This window comes from Peromyscus californicus, unplaced genomic scaffold, assembly GCF_007827085.1.
Source record: "Peromyscus californicus insignis strain IS unplaced genomic scaffold, ASM782708v3 Scaffold_8__1_contigs__length_139910024, whole genome shotgun sequence".
Classification (NCBI taxonomy): Eukaryota; Metazoa; Chordata; class Mammalia; order Rodentia; family Cricetidae; genus Peromyscus; species Peromyscus californicus.
In genome coordinates, this window is record NW_026294606.1 from 25,974,657 (window position 1) to 25,999,496 (window position 24,840).

General features: G+C 43.1%; 1 protein-coding gene across 1 annotated transcript; it reads left to right on the top strand.

The window, feature by feature from the left end:
- Window positions 1–510: 510 nt before the first annotated feature.
- Eef1e1 (eukaryotic translation elongation factor 1 epsilon 1) lies at window positions 511–12,600 on the top strand. The gene is made up of 4 exons (XM_052728280.1): window positions 511–649; window positions 2,913–3,113; window positions 4,336–4,431; window positions 11,986–12,600. The coding sequence occupies exons 1-4, from the start codon at window positions 563–565 to the stop codon at window positions 12,124–12,126; spliced, it is 525 nt and encodes a 174-aa protein (XP_052584240.1). The 5' UTR covers window positions 511–562; the 3' UTR covers window positions 12,127–12,600.
- The last annotated feature ends 12,240 nt before the right edge of the window (window positions 12,601–24,840 follow it).

Sequence of the window (24,840 nt, forward strand, 5' to 3'; positions counted from 1 at the left end):
ATTATCTGAAACCTCAAAGTCACTCTCAGTGATACATTTCCTCCAACAATGCCACACCCCCTAATAGTGCCACTCCCTATAAGCCTATGGGGGCCATTTTCATTCAAACCACCACAGAACTCAAGTCACCTTGCTTCATCACTGGCCCTCGCCTATTTTTAACCAAGAATGGTCTATAGTTTTCTTATTTGGAGAACTCTGATGGGTTTGGGAATCAATGTTTTATATTTATAAAACAAATAGGCTAAATTTTTCTTCTATGCTCTACAATAGTGTTATAAGCATTGCAATGATTCAATCTTTAAAATTCTGATACACTGTTCAGTGAAACTATCTCGACTCCGTGCTTTTCTCGGGGAAGGTTTTTACTACTCCCTGCAAAGCCATGGGCCTGTCTCAGAACGTTGCTAGGCCACGCCCTCTATTAAGACCCGCCCCTTTGCGCAGGCGCGCTTGCCGTCCGTCCAGCCAATCGTGGGACAGACCTGTGGAGGCCGGACTTCCTGCTCTATCCATGCCCTAGCAGTCCCGGTTCCGCCTCCGCCGGGAGCTGGGCCAGAAGATGGCGGCGGCCGCGGAGCTGAAGCTGCTGGAGAAGTCTTTGGGGCTGAGGCCGGGGAATAAGTACAGCGCTCAGGGCGAGCGACAGGTGAGGCGGGGCGGCGGGAGAGCGGCGAGTTGACCCGGAGCTTACCGGGACTCGAGAGTGGATCCCGCCGGGTCTCGAAGGTGGACGCTGCGCCCCACGTGCGTACGGGACGGGCCGTGTGACTTGGTCTGGACCTCCAGGCAAATGTCATCATCCCCTCTGGGAGTGGAAAGTCAGGGGAAGCGTGGGCAGAGCTGTGGGTTGAGATCCCTCTAGGCAGCCGTGAGTGCTCCTTTTATTCAGCGACCACCTTATGTGCAGTCACGGGGGTGGGGCGGGTATGCGGCCGGAGACTCGCCCTGCAGGCGGCTGGCTGGCTCCGAGGCCCGGCGAACAGTACAGAGTGATTCCTGGTAGCCGCTTGGCGGAGAGAACAAGGAATGGGGCCCTGCTCATTCCGGGAACACATTGGCTTGAATGTGCATTGTGCAGAGAATTGAGAGTCCCTGGTGTGGGACTGTGGGGTGCCTGGTGAGGTGTAAGGATTCCGATTTCTTAGGGTGTTGAAAATGAGTTGTTTTAACATGTTATTTGCCTTGGAAAGATTGTATTAGAGGAAGAATGGTAGTGGGAAACCCAATTTGAATGTGTATTTGGGGGAGTGGGTCCAGATAACTTGTTCTTGTTTGGGCCCTGATGTTTTTTTCATTAGGTGCAGGGTTGTTGTTGTTTTTTTGTCCCAAACGTAGCAGTCTTGTGGGGTTTACACTAGTTTAAAGTGACACCCGGGAAGGTTCCATGACTTGCCTGTGATGGGCTGCAAAGGCCAGCCTTCCCAGGGGTGATGTTCTCTGACCCTATCCGGTTTCCTTTGCATCAGCCACTACTCTCACATTTGGCTTTGGAAACTGGCCAACATATGAATACTGCTCTCGAGGATTATTTAGTATGAGGGACAGTCACCAGCAATTAAGAGCCCAACAGAACAAGCTCTGGGGAGGAATACAGTGAGATATTGGGCTTCTGTTTGTTTGTTTGTTTGTTTGGGTTTTAAGACAGGGTTTCTTTGTGTAGCCCTGACTGTCCTGGAACTCACTCTGTAAGACTTGAACTCACAGAGATCCACCTGCCTCTGCCTCTGGGAGTGCTGGGATTAAAGGTGTGCACCACCACACCCAGCTCCTAGTTAATACTTTCACCAGGTGCGGTTTTTAATTTTCCAAAGAATCCAAGGCCGAATTCTGGTCTCCAAGGCATGCATGTGGTGCACAGATGTACATGAAAGCAAAATACTCATATACATAAAATAAAAAATTTAAGTTTGAAAGAAAACCAAGCAAAGAAGTTGTCCTCATTCTTGTGGAATTTATAGGCTCTAAAGGGGGAAAGAAATCTGTTTCCTTTGTCTTGTAAGGGTTCCAAAATTGGTTGTAGGTGATGTCTATGAGAATTCTCAGAGCATGCCCAATTGATGCATGGGAGGGTTACATTTCCCACAGTATTAGTCCTTGTAGTTTTGAGTGACCTGAGTGGTTACATGAAGAGGTGATGAACATTACTTCGGGATGGAAACTTCTGATTGCTAGTACAAGTATCTCAGTCTGGCTACTCCCCTGTTGTGGTTTTAGAGATGCTTCAAGAGAATTACTACAAGGCAGAAGCCAGGATTGCTGGAGCACTGTTTCAAATAGTCTCCTCTAACTTCCGTAGGCTTTACTTAAGAGAAATAAACTTTCATCGGGCAGGGCATGTGTCAGTGCAAGGCCCTGGGTTCTCTCCCCAACACTGCAGAAAATAAATATATAGACCTACTCAACCAATAAGATGTTAGATGTAGTAAAGCTATACAATCTTGTCTAAACAGGTATTATTTGGTTTATGGGTAGGGGCAATCTGTTTTTCTTGTTTTTTGTTTTGGCAGCAGGGTCTCCCCATGTAGCCCAGGCTGACCTGAAATGTGTAATCCTCTTGCCTCAGCCTCTCAAGTTGCTGGGATTACAGGCATGGGCCACTACATGTGGCCAAGTGCGGGAAATCCTGAGTGAAATTAATAAAGTGTTGTGGTTTCTGTTTTTCCATGTTGTATACTCCTGGTTCTGAATTTTGGTAACATTTAACCAGTTTATGTTGTGTTATGACCAGTTACATCATCCAGCATGCCATTAAATTATAAATCTTGTGGCTGCTGGTGTCTTAACTTTCAGTTATACATAATTTAGTGTTATAGAGTATTTCTGAAAATTGGAGATTTTAGTACTTACCTCCAGTTTACAATCATGATGGTCTGGTTTTAATTTTTTTCTGAAGAATTTTTCTTTTTTAGGTTCCAGTTCTACAAACAAACAATGGCCCAAGTCTAATGGGATTGGCTACCATCGCAACCCATCTAGTCAAGCAAGCCAATAAAGAGTACTTGCTAGGGAGCACCGCAGAAGAAAAGGCAGTCGTTCAGCAGTGGTTAGAGTACAGGATCACCCGAGTAGATGGACACTCCAGTAAAGAAGATACCCACAGCCTGCTGAAGGTATCTGGACCGTTTCTGTAGGCTGTGCTGCAGGAGCCAGGAAGCACAAGTCCTTCCCCTCGAGGTCTTTAGTCAGTGACCTTTTTTCCCATTCCCCTTTGCACTGAGGGAAATAAGTGAGTCCCATGAGGCATCTGCACAGAGACCTAGCAGGACAGTGGTTACCAGTGCCTCGAGGGAACGGAGGGAGAGGAGGAGCCATTTAATGACAGTGCTTTAGTTTTGCATGATAGAAAAGCTCTGGAAATTGGTTTGAAACTGTGAACATGCTTAACTATACAGGCTTGGCCTTCCAGTTGCATTCTTAAAATAGTTAGGTGGTAAATTTTATGTTATGTATATAATCCTAATTAAAGTATTAATATATATAGCAAAGTGTAACATGCATATTTATATGTATTTATAGGTATGTTTATATATTTTGTATATATACATATATGTATGTATATATGTATGTGTGTATGTATGTATGTATACCAAACACCAATAACAATTTTCTGGAGCGAATCATCTGAGAAGTTTTGTATGTTGGGAAAATTTAACAAGAGCATGATTTTTAAATTTTGCATCTGTAGTTTGTGTGCATGTGAACGTTGTATGTGCATGTGTATGCATGTGCAACTGGAAGCCAGGGGCCAGTCTTAGGTATCTCCGATTTTCTCCACCTTGTTTGGTTGAGACAGATTCTCACACTAAACCTGGAGCTTACCGATGGCAGGAGAGGTTGGCCAGCAAGCTCTGGGATCCACCTGTCTCTGAGGCCTCCTCAGCACTAGGGTTACAAGCACACACTGCTGTGCCCAGCTTTTATGTGGATGTTCATGTGCAGTCACTTACACTGAGCCATCACCCCAGCCAGAGTGAGCATTTTTTATACTCTAAGAACAAACATTGCACTCTGACGTGATCATAGATGGTATTTAGAATGTTGTTTCTGTTGGAATTTTGTTTTTCTTTTAGGTGATTGGCATCCAGTTTGTGATTTTTATTGTCAGTTTTTTGTTTGTTTCCAAAAGGGTCTTCTCACACTGCTATCACCCCAGTCTGCCTGCCTCATTCTCCTAAGTGCTGATGTGAGCCACCACACCCAACTTAAAGATGAAGTTTAGGAAATTAAGTCTCAGTACTTTTCTTTTGGGTGGCCTTTTAAATGTTTTAAGTCATATGCCACAATAGCTTCATCATTGCTGATTTTGAATTAAAACACTTTTTCTTTTTTTAGGATCTTAATTCCTATCTTGAAGATAAAGTCTACCTCGCAGGATATAACTTTACCTTGGCAGATATCCTTCTGTACTACGGGCTCCACCGCTTCATAGTGAGTATTCAGGTGGTGTTCAGGTTTTTCTGTAGTGTTCAGAATCACTTTTTTTAAATGTTGTGACTTTTAATCAGATCTACATTTCAATTTATCAATAAAAGGTTATTTTTAAAGAAGGCACTGTAGGCAGAACTTGCCATGTAGTCCGTTTGCAGAGCTGTGCTCCCTCTTCTGCTGCTGTATTTTCAGCTTCTGCTCCTGTTCTTCCTCCGCAGCCTCTGCCTCTGGCTCTGTCATCATCAGCCCCCCACACACACACTCCACCGTGCCCCACCTTCTGTGCACCTCCTGCCCAAGCTCTTGAATCAAGTATCTCGGTTGCTAATCCTAACATAATTCGATGAGTCTTCTTTACTTACATATTGTCCTTGCCATTGAGTGTCGCCCCTTCTGCTGACGTCAACCACATCTTACTGCCGCCTCCAGCTGCTCTACTGTGCTGTACAGTTACCGCCATGTTAGAGTCTTCGTTTCCTGTGTACAAAGGGTTGTTTTAGAAATTACATAAGTCTAGGGTGCTAGCCCTAGAAAGTTCCTCACTCCGATTGCAGCTAGGCCTATGCCATCGTCAGCTCTCCTTTCTTCCCGGTGTCCATAGGTCTTTCTCTCTCTGGCTTCCTTGCCGTAGAGCCTTTCTCCTTCACACTCTTCCTCTTCCTTCAATGAATTCTTTCATCTTCAGCCTGCCTGCTTATCAACCCTCAACCACCTATTCTCCCGTTGCTGGCCTCAGAAGGGAACTCCCCCTAGCCTCACACATCAGCTTCCCTTCCTTGCCAGCCCTCTGGGTCATCTCCCAAACTGTTTTCTTTTTTCTCTCATTCCTTCACAATTATCCTCTAAGCACTTCGTCAGTCTCTACAGTTTAAATCATGTGTCATCATCCAAAACTTACTTACAATTACAAACACTCCCTATTTTCTTTTCACTCTTCTTTACTCTGTGAAAGTGTCAGCCCATTACTTCCTGCAGTATTACTGAGACACAGCGAGGTCAGTCAGGCATCATCTAACTAATTGGCAGACCCAGGTCCCAAACTCAGGCAGTTTGTCTTGAGTTCATGCCTTCTTAGATTTTTTTTCTGACTTAAAAAAAAAAATCTCTCAACTCCCCATACCTCCAACACCCTTCTTCCATTGTGGGAAAAGACCTCATAACATTTTCTATGTTCTCCACTTCAGTATCCAGTCAGGGCCTGGTGTTTCCACTTGCTGGGTCCTCACACCCCTATCTCTTCCTTCCTGGGATCTGGAGTGCCTTTTCCCTGAGCATCAGTCAGTTTTATTGTCTCTGGTCCATATAAAGAAGATACAAATAAGGCGGGCTCTATGAGTGGCCACTAGGCCAGTCCTTCTCAAGACCAGGCTTTTTCCTTCTCAGTAATTCAGTAGTTCCCTAATTCCAGCAAGTACAGTTTGTCAGCACGGAAGGACTTCCTGCTGGCTCCTGCCACCCTCTGGCTTTGACCCTGTCTCTGCCTGAGCTGTGACACCCCTGACGTCTGCTGGCTGCTGGGCTCTTCCTACCAGTGTCTTTGCATTGCTCTTCTCTTTTGCACCCTGGTCCTTGGTACCTTCCTCTGCGGTTGTTTGTATGTCCTCAGATGTCTGTCTGTGCTCCAGCTCTGCCTCCTTGCGTAGGGTTGTCTCAGACTCCTGAAGCATCCTGAAGTGCTCCTCTCTGTTGTTTCTGTTGGACCCTGTGGAGGACTTCCTAAAGCTGGACTTTATTTTGCTTGTACTGTAATTACTATTTGGAAATCTCTGTCACAGACTGCTTATGTCATAGTTGTAGAGATTTCTTTTTTGTCTGGCATAATTCCTGGCACACCTTGTACAGTCAGGCTTCCATAATACCAAGTAAATGTGAAGGATATTGTGTGCTGTCCAAGGAATAGGATACATATATACTTATGTAGATATATTTTAAAGGACCAAGGCAGATCTTAGTGTATAAAAAGCCATTTCTAAACTGTAAGCCACCATAGTAAGAAGTGATACAGTTAGATTCTGCCTTCTGCAGTAGCAGGTTCCAAATGACCAGACTGAGCCAAGCACAGAGCAGAAATACAGAAAAAATCCCATCTGCCCTGGACATCCACAGGCCTCCCTTGCTTTACCTCACCACTACAGTGTAACATGTGCTGTCCCAGCACTTAGGTTGAATTCGATAGCACCAGCCTCCTGCCGAAACTAATGGAATTGTCTTAGTGTTAGTCCACCACCTAGGCCATCCTTCTCAATTTGATTTACTTGACATCATTTACAGTTATTCCCCAAGTTGGGTATGGTGACACACAGCTATAATCCCAGCACTTGGAAGACTGAGGTAGGAGGGTTGTACAAGTTCAAGGCTAGCCAGAACTACGTAGTGAGATACAGGACAAAGGAGGCTTTTTTTCTCAAGTGGGTACATTAGGTTCTGGAACATTGTAATGGCCTAGTTGATTAGCTTAGCATAGCACTCCCTATTCTACACTTTGAATTATCAAGTGCCTCCTGTGTTGCCCTCTGTGCTATATTTCAGAGCGACATAAAAGGAGCATAGACTTTTTTTTTTTTTTTTTTTTTTTTTTTTTTTTTTTTTTTTTTTTGGTTTTTCGAGACAGGGTTTCTCTGTGTAGCTTTGCGCCTTTCCTGGATCTCGCTCTGTAGACCCAGGCCGGCCTCTGTCTCCCGAGTGCTGGGATTAAAGACGTGCGCCACCACCGCCCGGCGACCTTTATTTTTTTTAAGGAACTACTAATCTTGTTGAAAAGATAGATTGTTTTACATAAAAATAAAAAATTAGAGAAAATGGAACCAGGTACTGATTTCTGGTCAGACTGTGATTGGATCATTTAAAGAGTCAGGTAACGCAGGAAAAAGACACATGACAAATATGTACAGAATATGATTGTCCTTGGCTAGAAAAGGAGTTGTCGTATCTAAAGTTTCTAACAGGTAGAATGACCATATAATTTCTCATCAAAAAGCACCCGTGTTTAGCTGTGAAAGGCAGCTTTTCATGACTCTGCTGCTACAGGGAAATGTAGTAGGTGAATGGTCCCTGAACTCAGAAGAAATATGACTCATTTACACAAAGCCAGGAATGTGAAGTCCGTGTCTTATTTCTCTGTCACCCTCCTGACTCAGCATAGTGACTTATCCTGATGCAAGCTTGTGAAATTAGCAGTATCCTGTATTCTGTACCTATATGTGTTCCTGTTTTACGTTGTGCATCTACAGTGAAATGTAGTGTTTAGTTATGTTCTTCAGTGTATTTCGAGTAATTTATTTACATGTGAAGAAAGCTTCATTGGAGCTGAAACATTGCAGTCACAGCAGCAGCTTCTTTTTGTTCCGTTCTAGCTTCAGTGTGTCTTAGTAGCTTCTTGAACGTAGAACGATGATGTGGTACAACTTACCTCATTTCAAAACGAAAAAAGCCTCCAAGGGAAAGAGGATTTGCTGCTGAGGTATCCAACCATCTCTTCTGATGGCAAACACACAGTCTGTCAGCTTGGGGGAGCCCCTTTCTTGACCTGAGCAAGACCGTGGCTGCCTTACCCACCCACATGCAGGGGCAGTTACATCTCAACAGAGTTGGTCGCTTCTACACATTCAGTCATGGCACATATTTTGGTGTTATTTAATCCTGGGAGAAATGTGCAGTGACTGCCAGCAAGCTAGTGATTGTCTGCAGAGCTCTAAGGTCTGGCTTCCTGTAGCATAAAGCTGTCATTAAGAAGGACGATTCCTCCCATCTGATTCAAAATGAAGAGGATAGTAAAGTGTGTGGAACTCACGCAGACTAAGTGCGTATTTGAGTTTTCCTCTGCTGGGCTCATGCATATCGTGGGCAGGAACCTGTGCAACGTTGCTCTGCCTAGCTGTGAACAAAAACATAATTTTATAGTACAAAATACTCCTAGCTCCCGCTGCACGGTTACTTAATTATGAGTCGGGCATCTTGAAAGGCCTTTGGTTTTCAGGAGACTTTCAACTGTTTCCTCAGTTCTGAATATTAAAATCAGGGTAATCCTAATCTTTAGCCACTTAAACCTACTTACATTTCCTATTCTGGAATATGTATCTCCTACACCTGTGGTGACTGTTGTGATTAAAGGTATTAGGGTTATCGTTTTCAAAGCAACGTTGAATAGAATAGTTCCTAAATCTTTTTGTTGACCATTACCTTGGGTGTGTGCCCTTTCCCAGTTAGAGAGCAGGCAAGGTATTCACAGGAAGGAAGACCTTCTTAAGGAATAGGCCTCATAAACTAAAGCCCTCATGGTGATAGGGTGACACCATGGTGTTAAGTGACATTTTGTTAACTGGATCTGTGGAGTGTACACAGGTGTGAGGAAAGTGACTGCTCGGTATTAAGTTTGGCTTGGCCACCTGCTTGTGTTCGTCAGCTTCTCCAGCTTTGCTCCCTTTAGCAGTATTCTGATACTTGCCCAACCTTGCATTCCTTCACTTAGTGTTTTATGTTGTTAAATCCCTACTCTGTAATCGGCACAGTGTCCGAAACAAAACCTTCAACAGTCTAGGAACCTTGGGGTAATCAAATCACCCTCTTAGATTGTTTCTGTTGGAAGCCCAGAGTTACAGCTCTGGCTGAGAAGTTCTGAAATCGGGTTTAACTTAACGCATCTTGGCATGTTATATTATGTCAACAATGCCCATAATGTGCCTGTTGATGCCAACTCTATTACCAACTGCCTTCTTCAGTGATTCCACTGAGAGGCGGTCCCTTATAATCAGACTGTGCCTCTAGATTGTTAGAATCCTTTGGGATGCTGTGGCTGGCCCGTGAGATTGTTCTGAGCAGAAATGCATTTGTTCTGAGCACCAGTGGAATTTGGTTCTTGGAGAAGGAAAAGAGAAGAGAAAGAAAGCAGTAGGAAACAGTCCCAAGAATACTGACTGTCCAGAGCCAGCCTGGTGCCGATGGAAGGATAAAGCCAGCACTGAGGCCAGGCTGCAAAGGGTTGGCGTGAATGTTTCCCACATTTCCTAGTAGAAAATAAGTCAGTCAGAATGTTATCTGTTTGGCTTTAAGGTTCAAAGTCATTACTGAGTTCCAATATAAACAAAAGTGAGTAAGTAGGAGGAAGAGCCGGCACCACCAGAGACACTGCTGTCTAGACCAGTGAAAGGCAGGAAGCAGCATTTGCCTTGGGTTCCCCTCTTTAAAAAATAATAATAATAACTAGGTGAAAGTGCTAGGAAGCCAGTGTTATAAATGAAACAGCCCAGGGATCACATCAGAACCATTTTTTAAAATAGTATCAGTTCAGTAAAGAGAAAAATCTCTTGCTTGGTTTATTGACGGTAACTTTATGTGAAAAATGTTTTTTAAAAAGTAGCAGAGGTGCCATACCAGGTTCAGTCATCATTTTCTCAGACTCAGAAGAATTCCAAGGCCTAAGCAGTGGAAGGATGTTAAAAGGATGCTCTGGTCCATTTAGGAAGCCTGTGTGTTTCTAGAAGAAGAGTAAGTTAGCTTAAACCAACTGAGACTACTGTGTAGTAGATCATCTGTCCAAAAATTGTTGGATTTAATTTGAAAATATTGGGAGATTTAGAAGCTATTAGAATAAAAGTAATTTTATACTTAGGTTGGACTATAGTCCTTATACTAGAGACTCCAATTGTTTGTAGGATGGGGCATATTTATTTTGATTTATATCATCAGTTGGTATTGTTTTAAATAATGGGCATGTTGGCAACAAATACTAACTAGTTCTGTATGTTAGCAAATGTTTCACAATATAAAATACAACATAAGCATATTCCTTTTCAACGTGGTTCAAAATATCAGTGCACAAGCTAAAGACAAATAATTATTGCTACCATAGTGTTTAGAAATGCCTTACTCTGTATTTTAGTTCACCCTGAAAAATAACACCCCATGAAATGGCTAATAGTTTTGGTGGAATGAAATAGCTCTTAAATTAAGGAGTTGCCGTTAATTCTTTCATTCTTTCATTTTGCGTTCAGTACTAGGAATGGAACCTAGCACAAGCTGGACAGGAATGCATTATGCCACGGAGCTACACCCCACCCCTAAACTTTTTAAAAACCTTGCCTTTCGGGGCCTTCGAGGCAACTCAGTGGTAAAACACTTGCCTGACATGTCAAGGCCCCATATTCAGCCCTTAACACCAACTAAACAAAGAGCAAACCAAAACCCAATTTTCTTTTGAAGTCCATGGTGAAATTTATAATATATTGGTAAAGTGTTAGAAAAAAAATAATTCATTTACAAAGTGTTTTCTGAGTACAAACTAAGGCCCATAAGTGATTACCTCATGTTTCTATATTAATGTATCACATGCTTCTGTTATTTCACATGTAAAAATCAGGAATATTTGAAACCATAAATTCTCTTATTAAAAAATGAGCCTTTACACTGAAGCTGTTTTGTGTTTTGTAATAGTTATTGCACACTCGCTTGTCCTTCATGTTGCTGGGTCCTGTGACTTGACAGGTATTGGTCTATAGGCACATCTCCATACAGTGGCCTTGGGACATCATCTCACAAAGAGCCTGCAGACATGCAGACCTCTGCTTGGAGGTGGACCTGTGGGGCCCAAGTTGTTTCTGTGTGTTAGAGACTTAGATATCCTTTATAAACGTTGAATTAACCACAGGAGAAGGACTGTACCACCCACACATGGGATCACAGCTGCCACTTACTGCCCTACTTGACTTCCTCTTACTGAACAACCTAATTCCAAAATTTGTCTTAGAGAAAAATCTTGAGTTACCACCTACTTTGGGGTGTGATCCCACAGGAATGATAAGCACCTCTGTCTGCATCCAGGAGAGTAACTGACGTGAATCACTGCTGTGTACACTAAAACATAGTCTTTACTACCACAGACTGAGGTGTGTTGTCGTAGGTGTTTAATCAGCCCCTTTCTAAGTCATGTGCCACTAGACACAGCCTTTCCTTGTATTAACTGTGAGCACTTGAAATTAAGCTGCTCACTGTCTCAGTGGGGTTCTCCCTCTGAAGTTGAGAAGGAAGATGGCAATAATAGTCTCTGCGTGTGTGCATGTGTGTGTGTGTGTGTGTGTGTGTGTGTGTGTGTAAAATATATGTACATATGTATAATATATGTATTCGTACTTCTTTCTTTTATATTAAATGATGTTCTCTTGTTAAGTTAGACATCAGAAACTCTTCATTTTTGAGGCTTGCTTAGAAATCAGAGAAAAAACTATATCTTAGCCTTTTGAAAGTTCTTATCTCTCATTTTCTTTTTCTAATAAAGGGAGAAACCCTTTGGGCCTCTAAATTCTATATTAATGTCAATTTTTATATTTATGGAAAGCTTGATACTTTCCTGGAAAGCACATCTGGTTTTGAACTGAGCATTAAAATATTCACAAATGTATTGCTATCACAGCTGTCTGCAGCTTTCACTTCCGTGTGAATATGTTGGCTTTGAAAACGGGGCATTGGGTGTTTTGCAGTTTCTGTCAGTTACCTCCTAGTGCTGACAGCCCTGCCTGTGCACAGTGAACATTATATGGTGTGTTTTTAATCCCTGCTTAGGTTGACCTGACAGTTCAAGAAAAGGAGAAATATCTTAATGTGTCTCGCTGGTTTTGTCACATTCAGCATTACCCAGACATCAGGCAACATCTGTCTAGTGTTGTCTTCATCAAGAACAAACTCTATGCTAACTCCCACTAGAAGCCTCTGCAGTGCGACAGCAGCAGCAGAAGAGTAATGGAAGATATATTTTGGACCATGGTACTAATGTCAATTACTATGACGTCATTGTTTCTTTGTTAATGTTGGTAGAATTTTTAAAGTGTAAACTCAAGTCTGAATGTTTTATTTGTCCCTTAGTTGAAGCTTTGCAATTTTTTAATGTAAAAATTCAACTGTTATCCAAACAAATCACGATTGGATTACAAATTATCTCATATTTATAGGTGAAATTCATTTTAATAAAAATTGCAAATCAGTGGGTCAATCTTTAAAAAGTCAGCCTGTCAGTGTTTCACATCTGCTTCTTCATGTTTTTAAAATTCATTTTCCTCTTAGATATTTATAGTAGTTTATTAAAAGCTATGATAAATTATGCTGAGGATTCAGAAGGGAAGATAGATATTTGTTCTCAAATTATTTATGTGAGCTAGTAAATGTGATTTTAAAAATCAACTTTTGTTTGTTTCTTTCCTTCCTGTAGTCAGTATTTACTGAGGTGAAACTAACTACTGAGCCCCCACCGAGAGGGAGTTAGTTAAATGCATTCCTCTTAAGCTAATGACTCCTTTCTCTTGTCGGGCGTAGTGAAAGACAGCGACTTAGGAAACTGGGCTTCACCATCTCATCGCTTGACAGAGAAAGCCAGCCAGCACTCTCGGAGTCTGCCATTGCAGCCCTGTGATGAGCAGGGACACTGGGACCCTGTTAACCACAGCTCTGGACATCCTGGAACTCTCACTAGTGTAATAGTAATAGGTTGTTGAGAGTTCAAGAGTTTGTCTGTCCAAATAAGAGAACTAGAGTCAGGCATATCATGGCCTTGAATGTTCATAAACCAGCCATAGGATGGCTGAGTCATTAAGGATCGGGGATTCAAGGCCAGCCTAGACTACACAGGGAAACTTTGTCTTAAAGAAAACAATGAGGGCTGAAGAGATGGCTCAGAGGTAAAGAGCACTGACTGTTCTTCCAGAGGTCCTGAGTTCAATTCCCAGCAACCACATGGTGGCTCACAACCATCTGTAATGAGATCTGGTTCCCTCTTCTGGCCTGTAGACATACATGTAGGCAGAATACTGTTTATATAATAAATAAATCTTTAAAAAGAAAAAAAAAGAAAACAATGAAGGGCTAGGGTGTAACTCAGTAGAAGAGTGCTTGCCTAGAATGCACAAGGTGTGTGTTCAGTCCCTAGAGCCAGGAGAGACAGAGAAGGGAGGGAATCCTAGGTAGTAGATTCAGAATTGCGGTGAAAGAGTAAGACATTTGGAACTATTCAGCACTTTGGTTGAGTCTTGTTATTCCTAAGCATATGATTATAAGCAAAGCAGAAGCCCCACTTCTAAATATTACTACAATGGAAGCCAGTCTTTCAACACTTGTTCTTTTGGGGAAGTCTTAGCTCTGAACCATCAGTGTTCAATAAAATAAATGTATTTAAAATTTCAAAGAACAAATGAAGTGGTTGCATGTTGCTTGGATTCTAATGGCTCCCTGGGGCGGGGGGGGGGGGGGGGCGTCCACGGCACAGACACTGGGAGTCCCTTGAAGGCAAATAACGAACTTATTTACTCAATAACAGGGAAGGCCTTCTATACCCTCCTCCCAGCACCCAGTCTCTGTGGTTGTCCCTCATTAGCTAGGCACAATCAGGAACTCTGACAGTGCCTGTTGCTAGGCCCTCAGGCCGACTCCAGGTTGGCTCATAAGGATTAGGTTATGTGCATGCTTTGGCAACTGGTCTGAGCCAATTTCCTTGACCCTATGGGCCTGTCCTACTACAGTTGCACACTTTAGCAATTACTTTACAAGAATTATAGCTCAATAAAGTAGTATAAGTCAGAATTAGACCACTCTCATCCTGATTAGTGATGAGACACTGGTTAAATCAATGCATCTGATGAAATTCCTCTTCTGAAGTAGAGGTAAAGGTCACCGATCTTGTTTCACTTTTGATGGTAATCATAAAAACTCCATGTCGCCGGGCGGTGGTGGCGCACGCCTTTAATCCCAGCACTCGGGAGGCAGAGCCAGGCGGATCTCTGTGAGTTCGAGGCCAGCCTGGGCTACCAAGTGAGTTCCAGGAAAGGCGCAAAGCTACACAGAGAAACCCTGTCTCGAAAAACCAAAAAAAAAAAACTCCATGTCAGTCTCTTCCCACCTACCATCCCTGAGATGCCAGCCTGCTCAGCATGTGAATCCATCTGAGATAAGACACAAGTTGGTAGCACATCTTCTAATTGTGGAAAAAACAAACTCACATTACCACCTGTAAAATCTGGTCCTTGTTTCCTTCAAGATGTTGTAAAAGATTTCATGTTTTTTACCTTATGCTTCTGAGACGTCCATAAGATGCATCTAAAATGTGACCACTTAAAAGTGTGCTGTTCTTTCTGAAAAGTGGGTGCCTCTTTCCCACCATTCCTGTCTATAATGCCCAAAACCTGCTTTGCTGACCATTCAGTGATTGCCCTAGTGTGTGTTCAGCACTTGCCATAGATAGGCTTCAAGACTTGGGGGTAAACTTACAACACATTCTTGCTCTTAGAGAATCTATACCCCGACCACCTGTGAACAGGCTCCTGAGGCAGGGCACACAAAGATTCTTTTGGGGGCTGCCTGACCCCACCATTCTCTGGAAATAAATACTAAGTGTTGAATAACTGTCTCCTGTGTCTTGGACCCTGTGCTGGAAACTCCATGGTAACTCATGCTAGCTTACAAAGCAAAGAGGGCAGACCCTGCTGCATGGTAGTACCTCGAACCATGGTAGGATAAATGAGAATCACATGACCTTTCAGAGTTGGTGACAGCCTGTCCATGTTCACTGATGCTCCTGCCCTGATGAGCTACGTGTCTATTCCTCACACAAATTTCAGAAACAGATAAAGAACTCCAAGTAGGAAAGCATTGCTCTTCAGTCAAGAGTCCATGGGTTTATTCATTCGTTAGAATAAATACTAGTTTAAAATAAGAAAGCAACATCCAGAAAAGCCATTTGTTCATAGACAAAAGTTGCATGAAATTTATGTATTTTGAGCCAACTTCCCCTCTGAACACCTCCAGGTAATGAATTAAGGTGTTTACAGTTATATTTGCCCCCCACCATCTATCTGCAGACAGATAAGTGGTATAAGAAACCCCAGCTGGTGACCGAAGCTACAGATTGTACCAAACTCTACATATACTATGTTTTTTTCCTATATATATACATGTATTTGATGAAAATTAAGTACAGTAAAAGACATGATAGAGTAACATTGAACAGTTGTAACAATACATTTCTGCCACAATCTGGCAACTAGACTAGTTACTAAGTAAATAATGGATGGGTAGACTATACAATATGGATACATTGGACAAAGGTAATTGGCATTAGGGCAGAATTTCATCTTGCTGCTCCGAAATAGTCACAATGTGACATGAATTGTTTATTTCTTGGAATTTCCACTTAATATTTTTGGTCTACCCTTGTTAGTGGATAACTAAAACCATAGTGAAACCTTTCATGAAATGGAACTGCTGTATATGGGAATTTTCATGTTTTACACCCTGTTAAAAACTGATTTCACCTCTTTATACCTGTAGTTAGGGTCAGAAACAGGCACCATAGGTTTCCTACCAGGATGAAGGCAAGAATTTGACAGCAGAATGAGTAGAAAGGACCACCCACTGCCAGCACACCCTGTTCACTACCCCTTAAAAGCATATCTAATTTATGAGATCCTTGCTTGAAGTCTGTCCAGAATAGCTTCAAGATATGATGATAAAAATTTAACCAGATCGACAATTAGGAAAGTATAGAACTGTCCTGTAATCAGCTACACGTACATCACTCCAAAAGATAGAATACACAACTGTTTGACAAGTAGTCAAATTAGAATCACTGTGAACTGTAGCCTTTTCAGTTACATTTTTTTTCTTAACATTTGACTTCATTCCTTTAAAAAAAAAAAGAAAAGAAAAGAAAAATGTTACATGAACTTTAATATTAATCTAGCTTTGGCAGAGATGTGGTGACTTAATGGATTAGAGCATTTAGCTTTTTTACCCCAGAGAGCAATATTTCTTCTTTCTCTCCATAATTAGATAATCTGCTGCTACCCATTACCAAGGGCACTAAATTTCAAATTCTCTGTACACCTGAACAGGCTGCTACATATCTGGCCATCTTAATTTTAGTCTTGATTTATGGAAGCTGAATTACATTCCTAACCCTTCCTGGAGCTCAGGGTGAATTTTATTGCAAAAGCAATGGAGAGAAAAGTTACCATCATATATCTCTCTTGCCGGGCAGACTTTTAGACACACAAGGGGCTCCACGTCCCGCTGTTCCATGTCTTGTATGGTGGATTTATAACACTGTGAAGCCCAGCTCTAGGGTTACACACAAGCGTATCACAGATGAGATGGGGAATTTGATTTTTGCAATAATGATTACTTGTTGTGGAGCCCAGATTCCTGCAGGCTCTGCCTCTATTCCCAAAACTGCCCGGGAATAAAACTAATTCCTTCTGCTTCCCAATTTAGTAAAACTCATCTTTCACTGAGCAGAGGGAGGCCAAAAGAAGGTAGGTGGGAAGTCGGGGGAATCTAAGAGGTTGACCGTTTTTTGCTGTTATGTCTCAAGTGTCTCTACTGCCATGATCATACTTCCTTTAGGAGTGTTGTGGTTTTTAGGATTTTTTGGTTCCTTGGGAGGGAATAGAAGCCTGAATCTTTTCCAGCTCAGTGAGTTAATTTGATCGTTCCTTCACGCTGTCGCGTCCACTCACACAAGGCCAGGTCCCTAGGGCTTGCCGGTTGGATTATAGATCCTGCAGATTGGGCCTGCCGTTCCCGCTGAGTGTCATCTGTCCCTGCGGTCTTGCCATGGATAAAATTGATTCTCCCTCACATCATCTGCGTGAGAAATCTGTGCCTGGCAGGCCTGTCTGCCCACGTTAAGTCTGAACTACAGCAGCCGTACAACTAATTTGACAAGGCATAGCTTTAAATAAGAAGGCCCCAGGCTTGCTTTGACCAAGACGAGAAACTTCCAACCCCCAAATTACAAATTCCAAAGCTCCTTTGGTGCACTCCCTGAACTAGACCATTCCTGCACGGCCCCATTTCTCCTGCCCTTCTGCAGCATTTACATGTCTTAAAGGTCTTAGAGACTTTTAACTTGCCGACTGGCCTCTCCTGTCCTATTTTCAGCATTTGAACCCCATCTGTTGGATTAAATAACTCAGTATAGCAGTGCCCCTTATCCATTGAGGATACGTTCTGACACCTCAAGTGGATGCCTGGAACCCTAGGTAATACCTACATCAGCTTTCCATCCAGATAACAAAATCCCGTGTATCATTAACTCAGAAGATAGATTTACTGTGTGCTCCTGTTGCTTTAGCACCAGCAGTGAGGCAGCATATCAAGACTGCGAGCATGTGAGTCAAGCTGCTCACCTCATGGCCAGAGGGGTATGGGATGTGGTGGTGAAGAAGAAGAGAAGAAAGGAGAGGGTGGCATCCTAAAACTTCCTTCAAGGACATGCCACCAATGACCTAATGACCCTCCCTAAGGCCCCATCTTTTAAAGGCTCCACCACCTCCCAGTAGCACCAAGCTGTTGCTGACATACAAGCATTGGAGGAGCATTCCAAAACCCAAACTATAGCAGTATCATGGAGAGCAGGAATTCTTTATATACACACCTTTATTAAAATCCAAATTACAAATTAGACACTATGAGTTACTTTTCTGTTGCTGTGATGAAATGCCATGACCTAGACTTTATTTTAGCTTATGGTTTTCAGAGGGATAGAGTCCTTATAGTGGGAAAGGCATGGCAGGAAAGCAGGAACAGGAAGCTGGCTGATCACATTTTATCTGTGTGCAGGAAGCAGAAAGAGCAGGAAGTGAGGTGAGTCATAAATACATACACACATACCTCATGCCAGTGCTTGCCCAAGTCAGTGACATACTTCTCCAACAAGGCTACACTCCCTAAAGATTACATAACCTTCCCAAATGACATCACCAACTGGGGACAAGTGTTCAAATACATGAACCTGTAGGGGCACCCAAATCATCACAGGCACAGGCAAATTAATAATAACTAAAATGATTATAAGTGTGTTGTAATTAATTTAAAACATGAGTTATTTATGGGACTTTCAATTTAATATCTTCACTGCAGCTGACCTCAGGTAACTAACTGACAGTGGGATAGCCACAGATGAAGAAAACACTCCTCAACCATCATTACAAGATGCCTAGGGAAGGAGGAACACTTGGCACTGCGGTGATTCTCTGTCTTTGGCATGTACTGAAACCACCTGAGGCTTCTTTAAGTGGATTTCTAGACTCATTCAGGTTTTCAATGTATAAGATCTAGAGATGGGCCTGAGAATTTGTGTATATAAATGATACTGGTGTGATAACTGTCCTATGTAGGCAGAGTTTTTCATTAGGACCACTGGCTCCCCAAATAACCACACAGAGACTTATTATTAATTATAAATGCTTGGGCAATAGCTTAGACTTGTTACTAACTAGCTCTTTCACCTTAACCCATATTTCTTATCTATGCTCTACCATCTGGTGGTACCTTTTTTTCAGCACATCATGTTCATCTCCTACTTCTTCTGCATCTGGCTGGCAACTCCACCCACCTTCTTCCCAGTGTTCTCTCAGTCTGGCTCTGTAGCCTAACCTCTTTCTGCATAGCTATTGGCCAGTTGGCTCTTTATTAAACCAATGAGAGCAAAGCATCTTCACAGTGTACAGAAGGATTATTCCACAGCAGTCCTGTGAGAACCTCTGTTATACCTATTCCAGCCCAGAGAATTGTCAGCCTTCAAGGTTGACAAGAGAGCTCAAGCCTTTCTCTTTTTGCGTGGCTGAGCCCAATTTTATTTTTTCCAACATGACTGGGATGACTTGGTGGCTTTGTTCCCATGGAGCAGCTGTCACAGGAGCTTCCTAACAACTCACATAACATCCTCTGAATGCTGTGTCACCAGAATTAGATCTCAGGGGAACTAGCAGGATTCAGGACAGGAAGGTTCAGTATGAGTTCTGCGGGATTGCTGCCATCAATGAACCTAGTGATGCTCGTTCACAGCGCACTGCTTCACACCATGCTGACGTTCACACTGAGCATACCATATGTGTTTCCTAAACCAGGAAGTGAATGCAAACAAATGTATAGGCTTTTACCTCCAAGACCAAAGATCCTCTCACCTCTTCTCTTGTGTGTGCACACGTGAGATCTAACTAAATAAAATGTAGTTTTGGCATTTTCAAAAGTATGTATAGAAAGCTCCATTAATCCAGAGACAAGAAAGACAGTAAAAATCCCTTCAGAGGAATGATATAGAATTCCTTTGTTGTGGTCTGGATTTGAAATGTGTCCCCCATGCTCCTGTATTGAACAAGTGGTTCCCAGGTGGTGCTGCTATTTTGGGGAGATGGTGGAAACTTTAGCAAGTGGGGTCTGGCTGAGAGACATGGGTTGCAGAGGTGCGCCTTTGAAGAAAGAGTATATGTGGCCCCACTCCCTTCCTTGCTCCCTTCCTGTCTCCTGTCTGTCATGACATGAGCTGCCCCACTGTAGCCTCAAATTAAAAAATTCTGCAAAGTAGAAGGTACAGAGGCATATTCTGACTTAGACCATCCCAGAGAACAGTACAACTCCACGACATAATAAAGTCTGACCTGATGCTCACAGGTCAGGTTGGTCACGAGGCTCAGACCATCCGAAGTGCAGGAAAGTGCTATGTTCTCAGAGTGTTGTCTCCACTGGTAGACTGAGTGCTCCGTGAGGGAAGAAAGAGGTGGAGTCAGCCTTGGTCACCACTCCTTTCAGCTCTTAACACTGTATTGAGTACATAGCATGTGTTCAATACATATTTATTATGTGTTTTTTTAATAGAAACATGAAGAGTTTACATGGCCTGTTGTGGAGGCCCACAAAGGTTTCCTTCTGAGATCTGAGCTTGCTTTACTCAGGAGGGCTGCATTAGAGGATTGCTTAACCATGTGTGTGGTTACCAGGTGATTGGAAAGGGTCTTCACTTCCCTGTGCTGGAGGAGGTCTTTTGCTCCACCCCTTGGCATTCCTATAAATAGCCTTTTAGAAGAGACAAAAGGGGCTGATGGATAAGGATCCAGGCCCTCCTGAGGCTATCCTGTGTTTCTATCTGTTTCTCTCCCCTCTATCCTTCTATCTAAATCTCATCCCTCACTTCTCAAGAGTACCCTGGGGTAAAATGTGAGAGCCGGTCTCCCAGCTGGTTCCACACAGCCTGTTAATGTGTTTTTTCCTCTTCCTTCTTCCATAGTCTCCCTTCCCCATCATCCACCCACTCTTAACCCACAAACATATACAGAGACAATCGCTAAAGTAGTTTTTCCTGCCACACACAAGTCACATAGTCATTTAGCCTCTTTGTAAAGTGAGAAAACGGATACCTATTTCAAAGGCGTGCCAGAGGATGAAGTGAATTCATATTTTTAGGGTACTTACCTCGATACCTGGCAGGTAGCATATACTGTGTGAATGGTTGCTCAGGGGCGATGCAATTCTGATACTGACTGTTCAGAATTAGCACAGGCTTCAGAGATGGAGAGCAGAGTCACCCACAAATCCCTTATATTTTAGACTGGAGCCGCAGCTCCAGGGTTCCAAAGGCACCCATGGATTTGATAATTCACCAAAAGAACCATATAGCTCAGGAACATGCTCTGTGTACACTAGTTTAGTATAAAGTTGCACCAGAGTAACACCCAAATGAAGAGACACAAGGAGACTTGGAAGAGTCCCACACATGTAACTCAGGCATCCTCAGAAAAGCCTCTTCCTCTTGGCACATGGATGTATGATTGCCAGACGAGAAGTGTACCCGAGCTCCAGTGTCCTGAGATTTTATTGGGGTGCCTGTACAAAAGGCACAGGTGATCAAATCACGGCCCGTGTAATTGAACTCAAAACCCCCTCTGTGGCCTCCTCGGAAGTAGAGCAAAGCATGTGACTCAGATGTAACTGACCTATGAGCCCACCTTCAGTCACCTTGCTAGCATAAATTTAGATGAGTCCTGGGTCCACCATGAATAAAAAAGACACTCCCATCATTTGGAAAGTTCCAGAGATTTATGGGATTACCTTCCAGAAAGGAGGGAGAAACACCAGCCATTTTTTTTTTTAATGTCGAATGCTGTTTATTGAAGGAGGGAGGAGGTCTTAAATACAGGCTTACAGCACAATGGGAGAACCCCGGAGGGCAGAAGTTCGCTACTGATGTTTTACAATCTTGTATCTAAGCTGTTAACGTGCCATTTTTTTTTATTTAAATTTTATGTTTATGGGTGCTTGCTCATATGGAGGTTTTGTGTATCACATGCATGCTTGGTGCCCAAGGAGGGCAGAAGAGGATGTCAGATCCCCTGGGACTGGAGTGACAGACAGCTGTGGGTCATCATGTGGATGCTGGGAATTGAAACCAAATCCTCTGGAGAAGTAGCCAGTGCTTTTAAGTGCTGAGACATCTCTCCAGGCCCCTAGTCAAATTCTTTACTGTAGTTGGCGAATTGAATAGGTAGAGAGAACAAATAAAGCATCCCGTCCAGAGAGGGAAGATTAACAAGCAAACGGTGGGGAAATGGCACAGTGGGAAAGTCTCCCTGCCCCCTCCTCGCTAACTGGCTTTACTACTTTGAGACCTAGCAAGATCACTCTTTGACCTTGGCAACTTACTTTTCTGTCTCTCTCTTATACACACACACACACACACACACACACACACACACACACACACACACACACCACATACACATTGTTTAAATAGCAGATTTCCCCACACACACACACACACAATACAGGGGTTGATCTGGCAGTTTCCGTACACTGCACACAGATCATGTGACTGCAGCTGGCTGACTGGCTGACAAGGTCTCTCTCACACCTCTGGGATAAGAAGGGGACTGTTGGTGTGCCTTGGTTCTCACCTTGCAGCCTCTCTCTACACATGTCTAAACTAACATGCTTCTACACATGATGACCTCACTCCATCAGGACAGCCTGAATGTCCTGGCAAGAAAATGAAAGCAGAAAGCTGCTGGGTCTCCTGGGACTCATTTATAAGTACAGTGTGTTCTGCTGGTCAAAGTAAGTCACAAGGCCAGCCCAGACATGAGGCGAAGGGAAACAAATCCATCTCCCGACAGGCGGTGCTGGTAATCCCACTGGTGAGAATAAGACCACTGCCACAAATTTTGAGCCAAATTTGAAGCAAGCTTTATTAAATACTGGCCAGGATGATTGACACTGGCCAGGTCCATACCAGAGATGCCCAGAGATGGCAGCAAATTACATTAGTCAGAGGCTTATAAAGGCAAAACCCGCAAGACTATGTACTTCCCACTTTAGTCCACTCTGGGGTAAGCATACTTCCTATCTATGTACCTCCTGCTGCATGTAATCAAGCATATCCTGTGCAGTTTGGCAGCCAAGCTTGTTTACAGAAGCAAAAACGTAGGGTTTGTCATCTTACATAAACAGCAGCCCCCAGGGTTCCAGGAAGTTATCTGTCCTTGGGCAAGTGGGGCTTCCAGGTTAAAGACACTTTTGTTTTATAGAACTCTTACACTCAGTAATTTAAACTTAAAACCTAACTTTATCCCTCACAGTGCAGTGCGGCATGTTTCTTCAGAGAAGGCAGGAGCTGCTGTGGCCATTCTGACCTTTAGTCTCCTCATCTGAAAATAGGAATTTTCATAAGTCAGCCTTCCTTATATTCCACAGCCATAGATTCAATCACAGAGAGAAAGCATTTTTTAAATGTCATATTGCTTATGCCATTTGTATCACATAATTAAGCCTATAATGACTGCATCTGTATTTAGTATTGGCCTTTTATCCTTGTTGTTATTCCAGAAATAATAGAGTATCGATGAGAAGAACAGGAAGGAGAAACTGGTCCAATAGGGCAGGGATCCCAAAGCAATGCTAAGACTGTCCTTGCTGGAGGGCAAGAATGCTGGAAGAAATTCCGCTCTGGTTCCTGGTTCCTTGGTCTCTCTGACCCTTTCCTGGAAGCGATACTTGAGGACCCAAATGAAACGGAGTAGAGACACCTGGATAACTCAGTTGGGCCAGCAGTACTGACCAACCCATCCCCATCCCATGCTTCACCCCCATTTCTACTATAAATCCTTTCAAACCCCACCAGACTATCAGCTCAGTGTTACCCTATTTCTTGGGACCCCTCCTGTTATGTAGGAGCTCCCTTCTCCTTCCCTCTCTGCCTTTCCTCCCACTCCCCTTCTTCTTTCTCTGAACTTACAATAAAATTCTCTCTGAAACCTTCTGTAGTCCATGAATTTCATTTTTTAAATTTAAGAAAAAAGAACCTGAGGACAACTGACTCAGTGGTAGTTTTGTGTGACCATGACCATCTCATGAGATAAAAGCCCACACAAGAGCCAAGGAAGTTTTTCCTGTCCTCAAAAACACTTCAAAACTTTCCCTTAACAATGTACCTGCTATTTACAGACCATTTGTGTTGTATAAGGTATTATAAGCAATTTGGAGATTATTTAAAGACTACAAGAAGATATGCCCTAAAGAACCAAAGCACACCCATTTCAAGCAAGCCCCTCACCCCAGCTTGAAACAGGCCTGAGTTTCAAAATTCTCAGAGCTGCTGACATAGGTCCCAGGACAAAGTCAGGATGTTTGAAGGGCCATCTGGTAGCAACTGATTAACTATAGAATGCCCCAATGCCGGAGATAGTCTATAAAGTTTGACAAACAACCTGTTAAAACTACAAAGTAAGATAACACAGAAATTCTGAAAAGTCCCTAAAACTTGAGCCAATCAGAATTGTACCCATACTAGCACCCCTAAATGATGTAACCTTATGGTTTTTGCCTTTAAAAACTGAGCTTGCAGAGGGGTGGGCACCTCCTCCAGCCTCTGCTGTGTTGGATGGCTTGACGAGGTCCCTGCTGTGCGGCTTGAACTGCTTCAATAAACCTTGCTTTTGCATTTCGGTGAGTTTGTGTCTCTAGCGGTCTCTTCAGAGGGGGAGAATAATCAGTGCCTTTGAGAGCTATGCCATCTACATATTATTAAAAAGCTAGGAGATGAAATTTTGTATTCACCCTTGCTTTGGGGTTTATCATTTCTTCTGCTAGTAATCCTTGCTTCACCTAGTCATTCTCCCCACGTTCCTATACATCTCATTTCAGGCCTGTCGACAAACACTTGCCCCTTCTGGGAATGCATTCCCCCATCCTGTTGTTTACGTTGCTTCACACTCCTCCTTCAGCACTAATTTAGATCCTTTAGGATGAGCATCGTTCAGTAGAGAGGAGCGGAGGAAGAGGTACTACTACTACTGTTATTCTTCTGCACTCCACCCCTGCCCCATCTGCAGGCGTAGGAAGAAATAACAAAGATAGCTGTAATTTTCATATTTTTCAGATTCATTTTTTTGTATTCTGAAATATTCTGTATTCAGGTTAATTTTCAAATTAATTTTCTGTATTCGGATCACCTGCCCTAATCCAGCATGGCAGCATCAGCTACACTCCGAGCGCCTTTCCGGAACCCAAGGACTCCGACGCCCTGTGATGACGTAACTCCCCCCGCCCCCTCCGGCGCGCTATGCCTTCTGTCTCCCAAACTAGCCTCCAGGTTTGCGCCTG

What these genes read in the sequence shown, in the direction of transcription:
- Eef1e1 (XM_052728280.1), top strand. Translation starts at nt 563, where the DNA reads ATGGCGGCGGCCGCGGAGCTGAAGCTGCTGGAGAAGTCTTTGGGGCTG. An exon ending in GCGCTCAGGGCGAGCGACAG is followed by an intron (nt 650 to 2,912) that starts GTGAGGCGGGGC and finishes TTTCTTTTTTAG; the next exon opens with GTTCCAGTTCTACAAACAAA. An exon ending in ATACCCACAGCCTGCTGAAG is followed by an intron (nt 3,114 to 4,335) that starts GTATCTGGACCG and finishes TTCTTTTTTTAG; the next exon opens with GATCTTAATTCCTATCTTGA.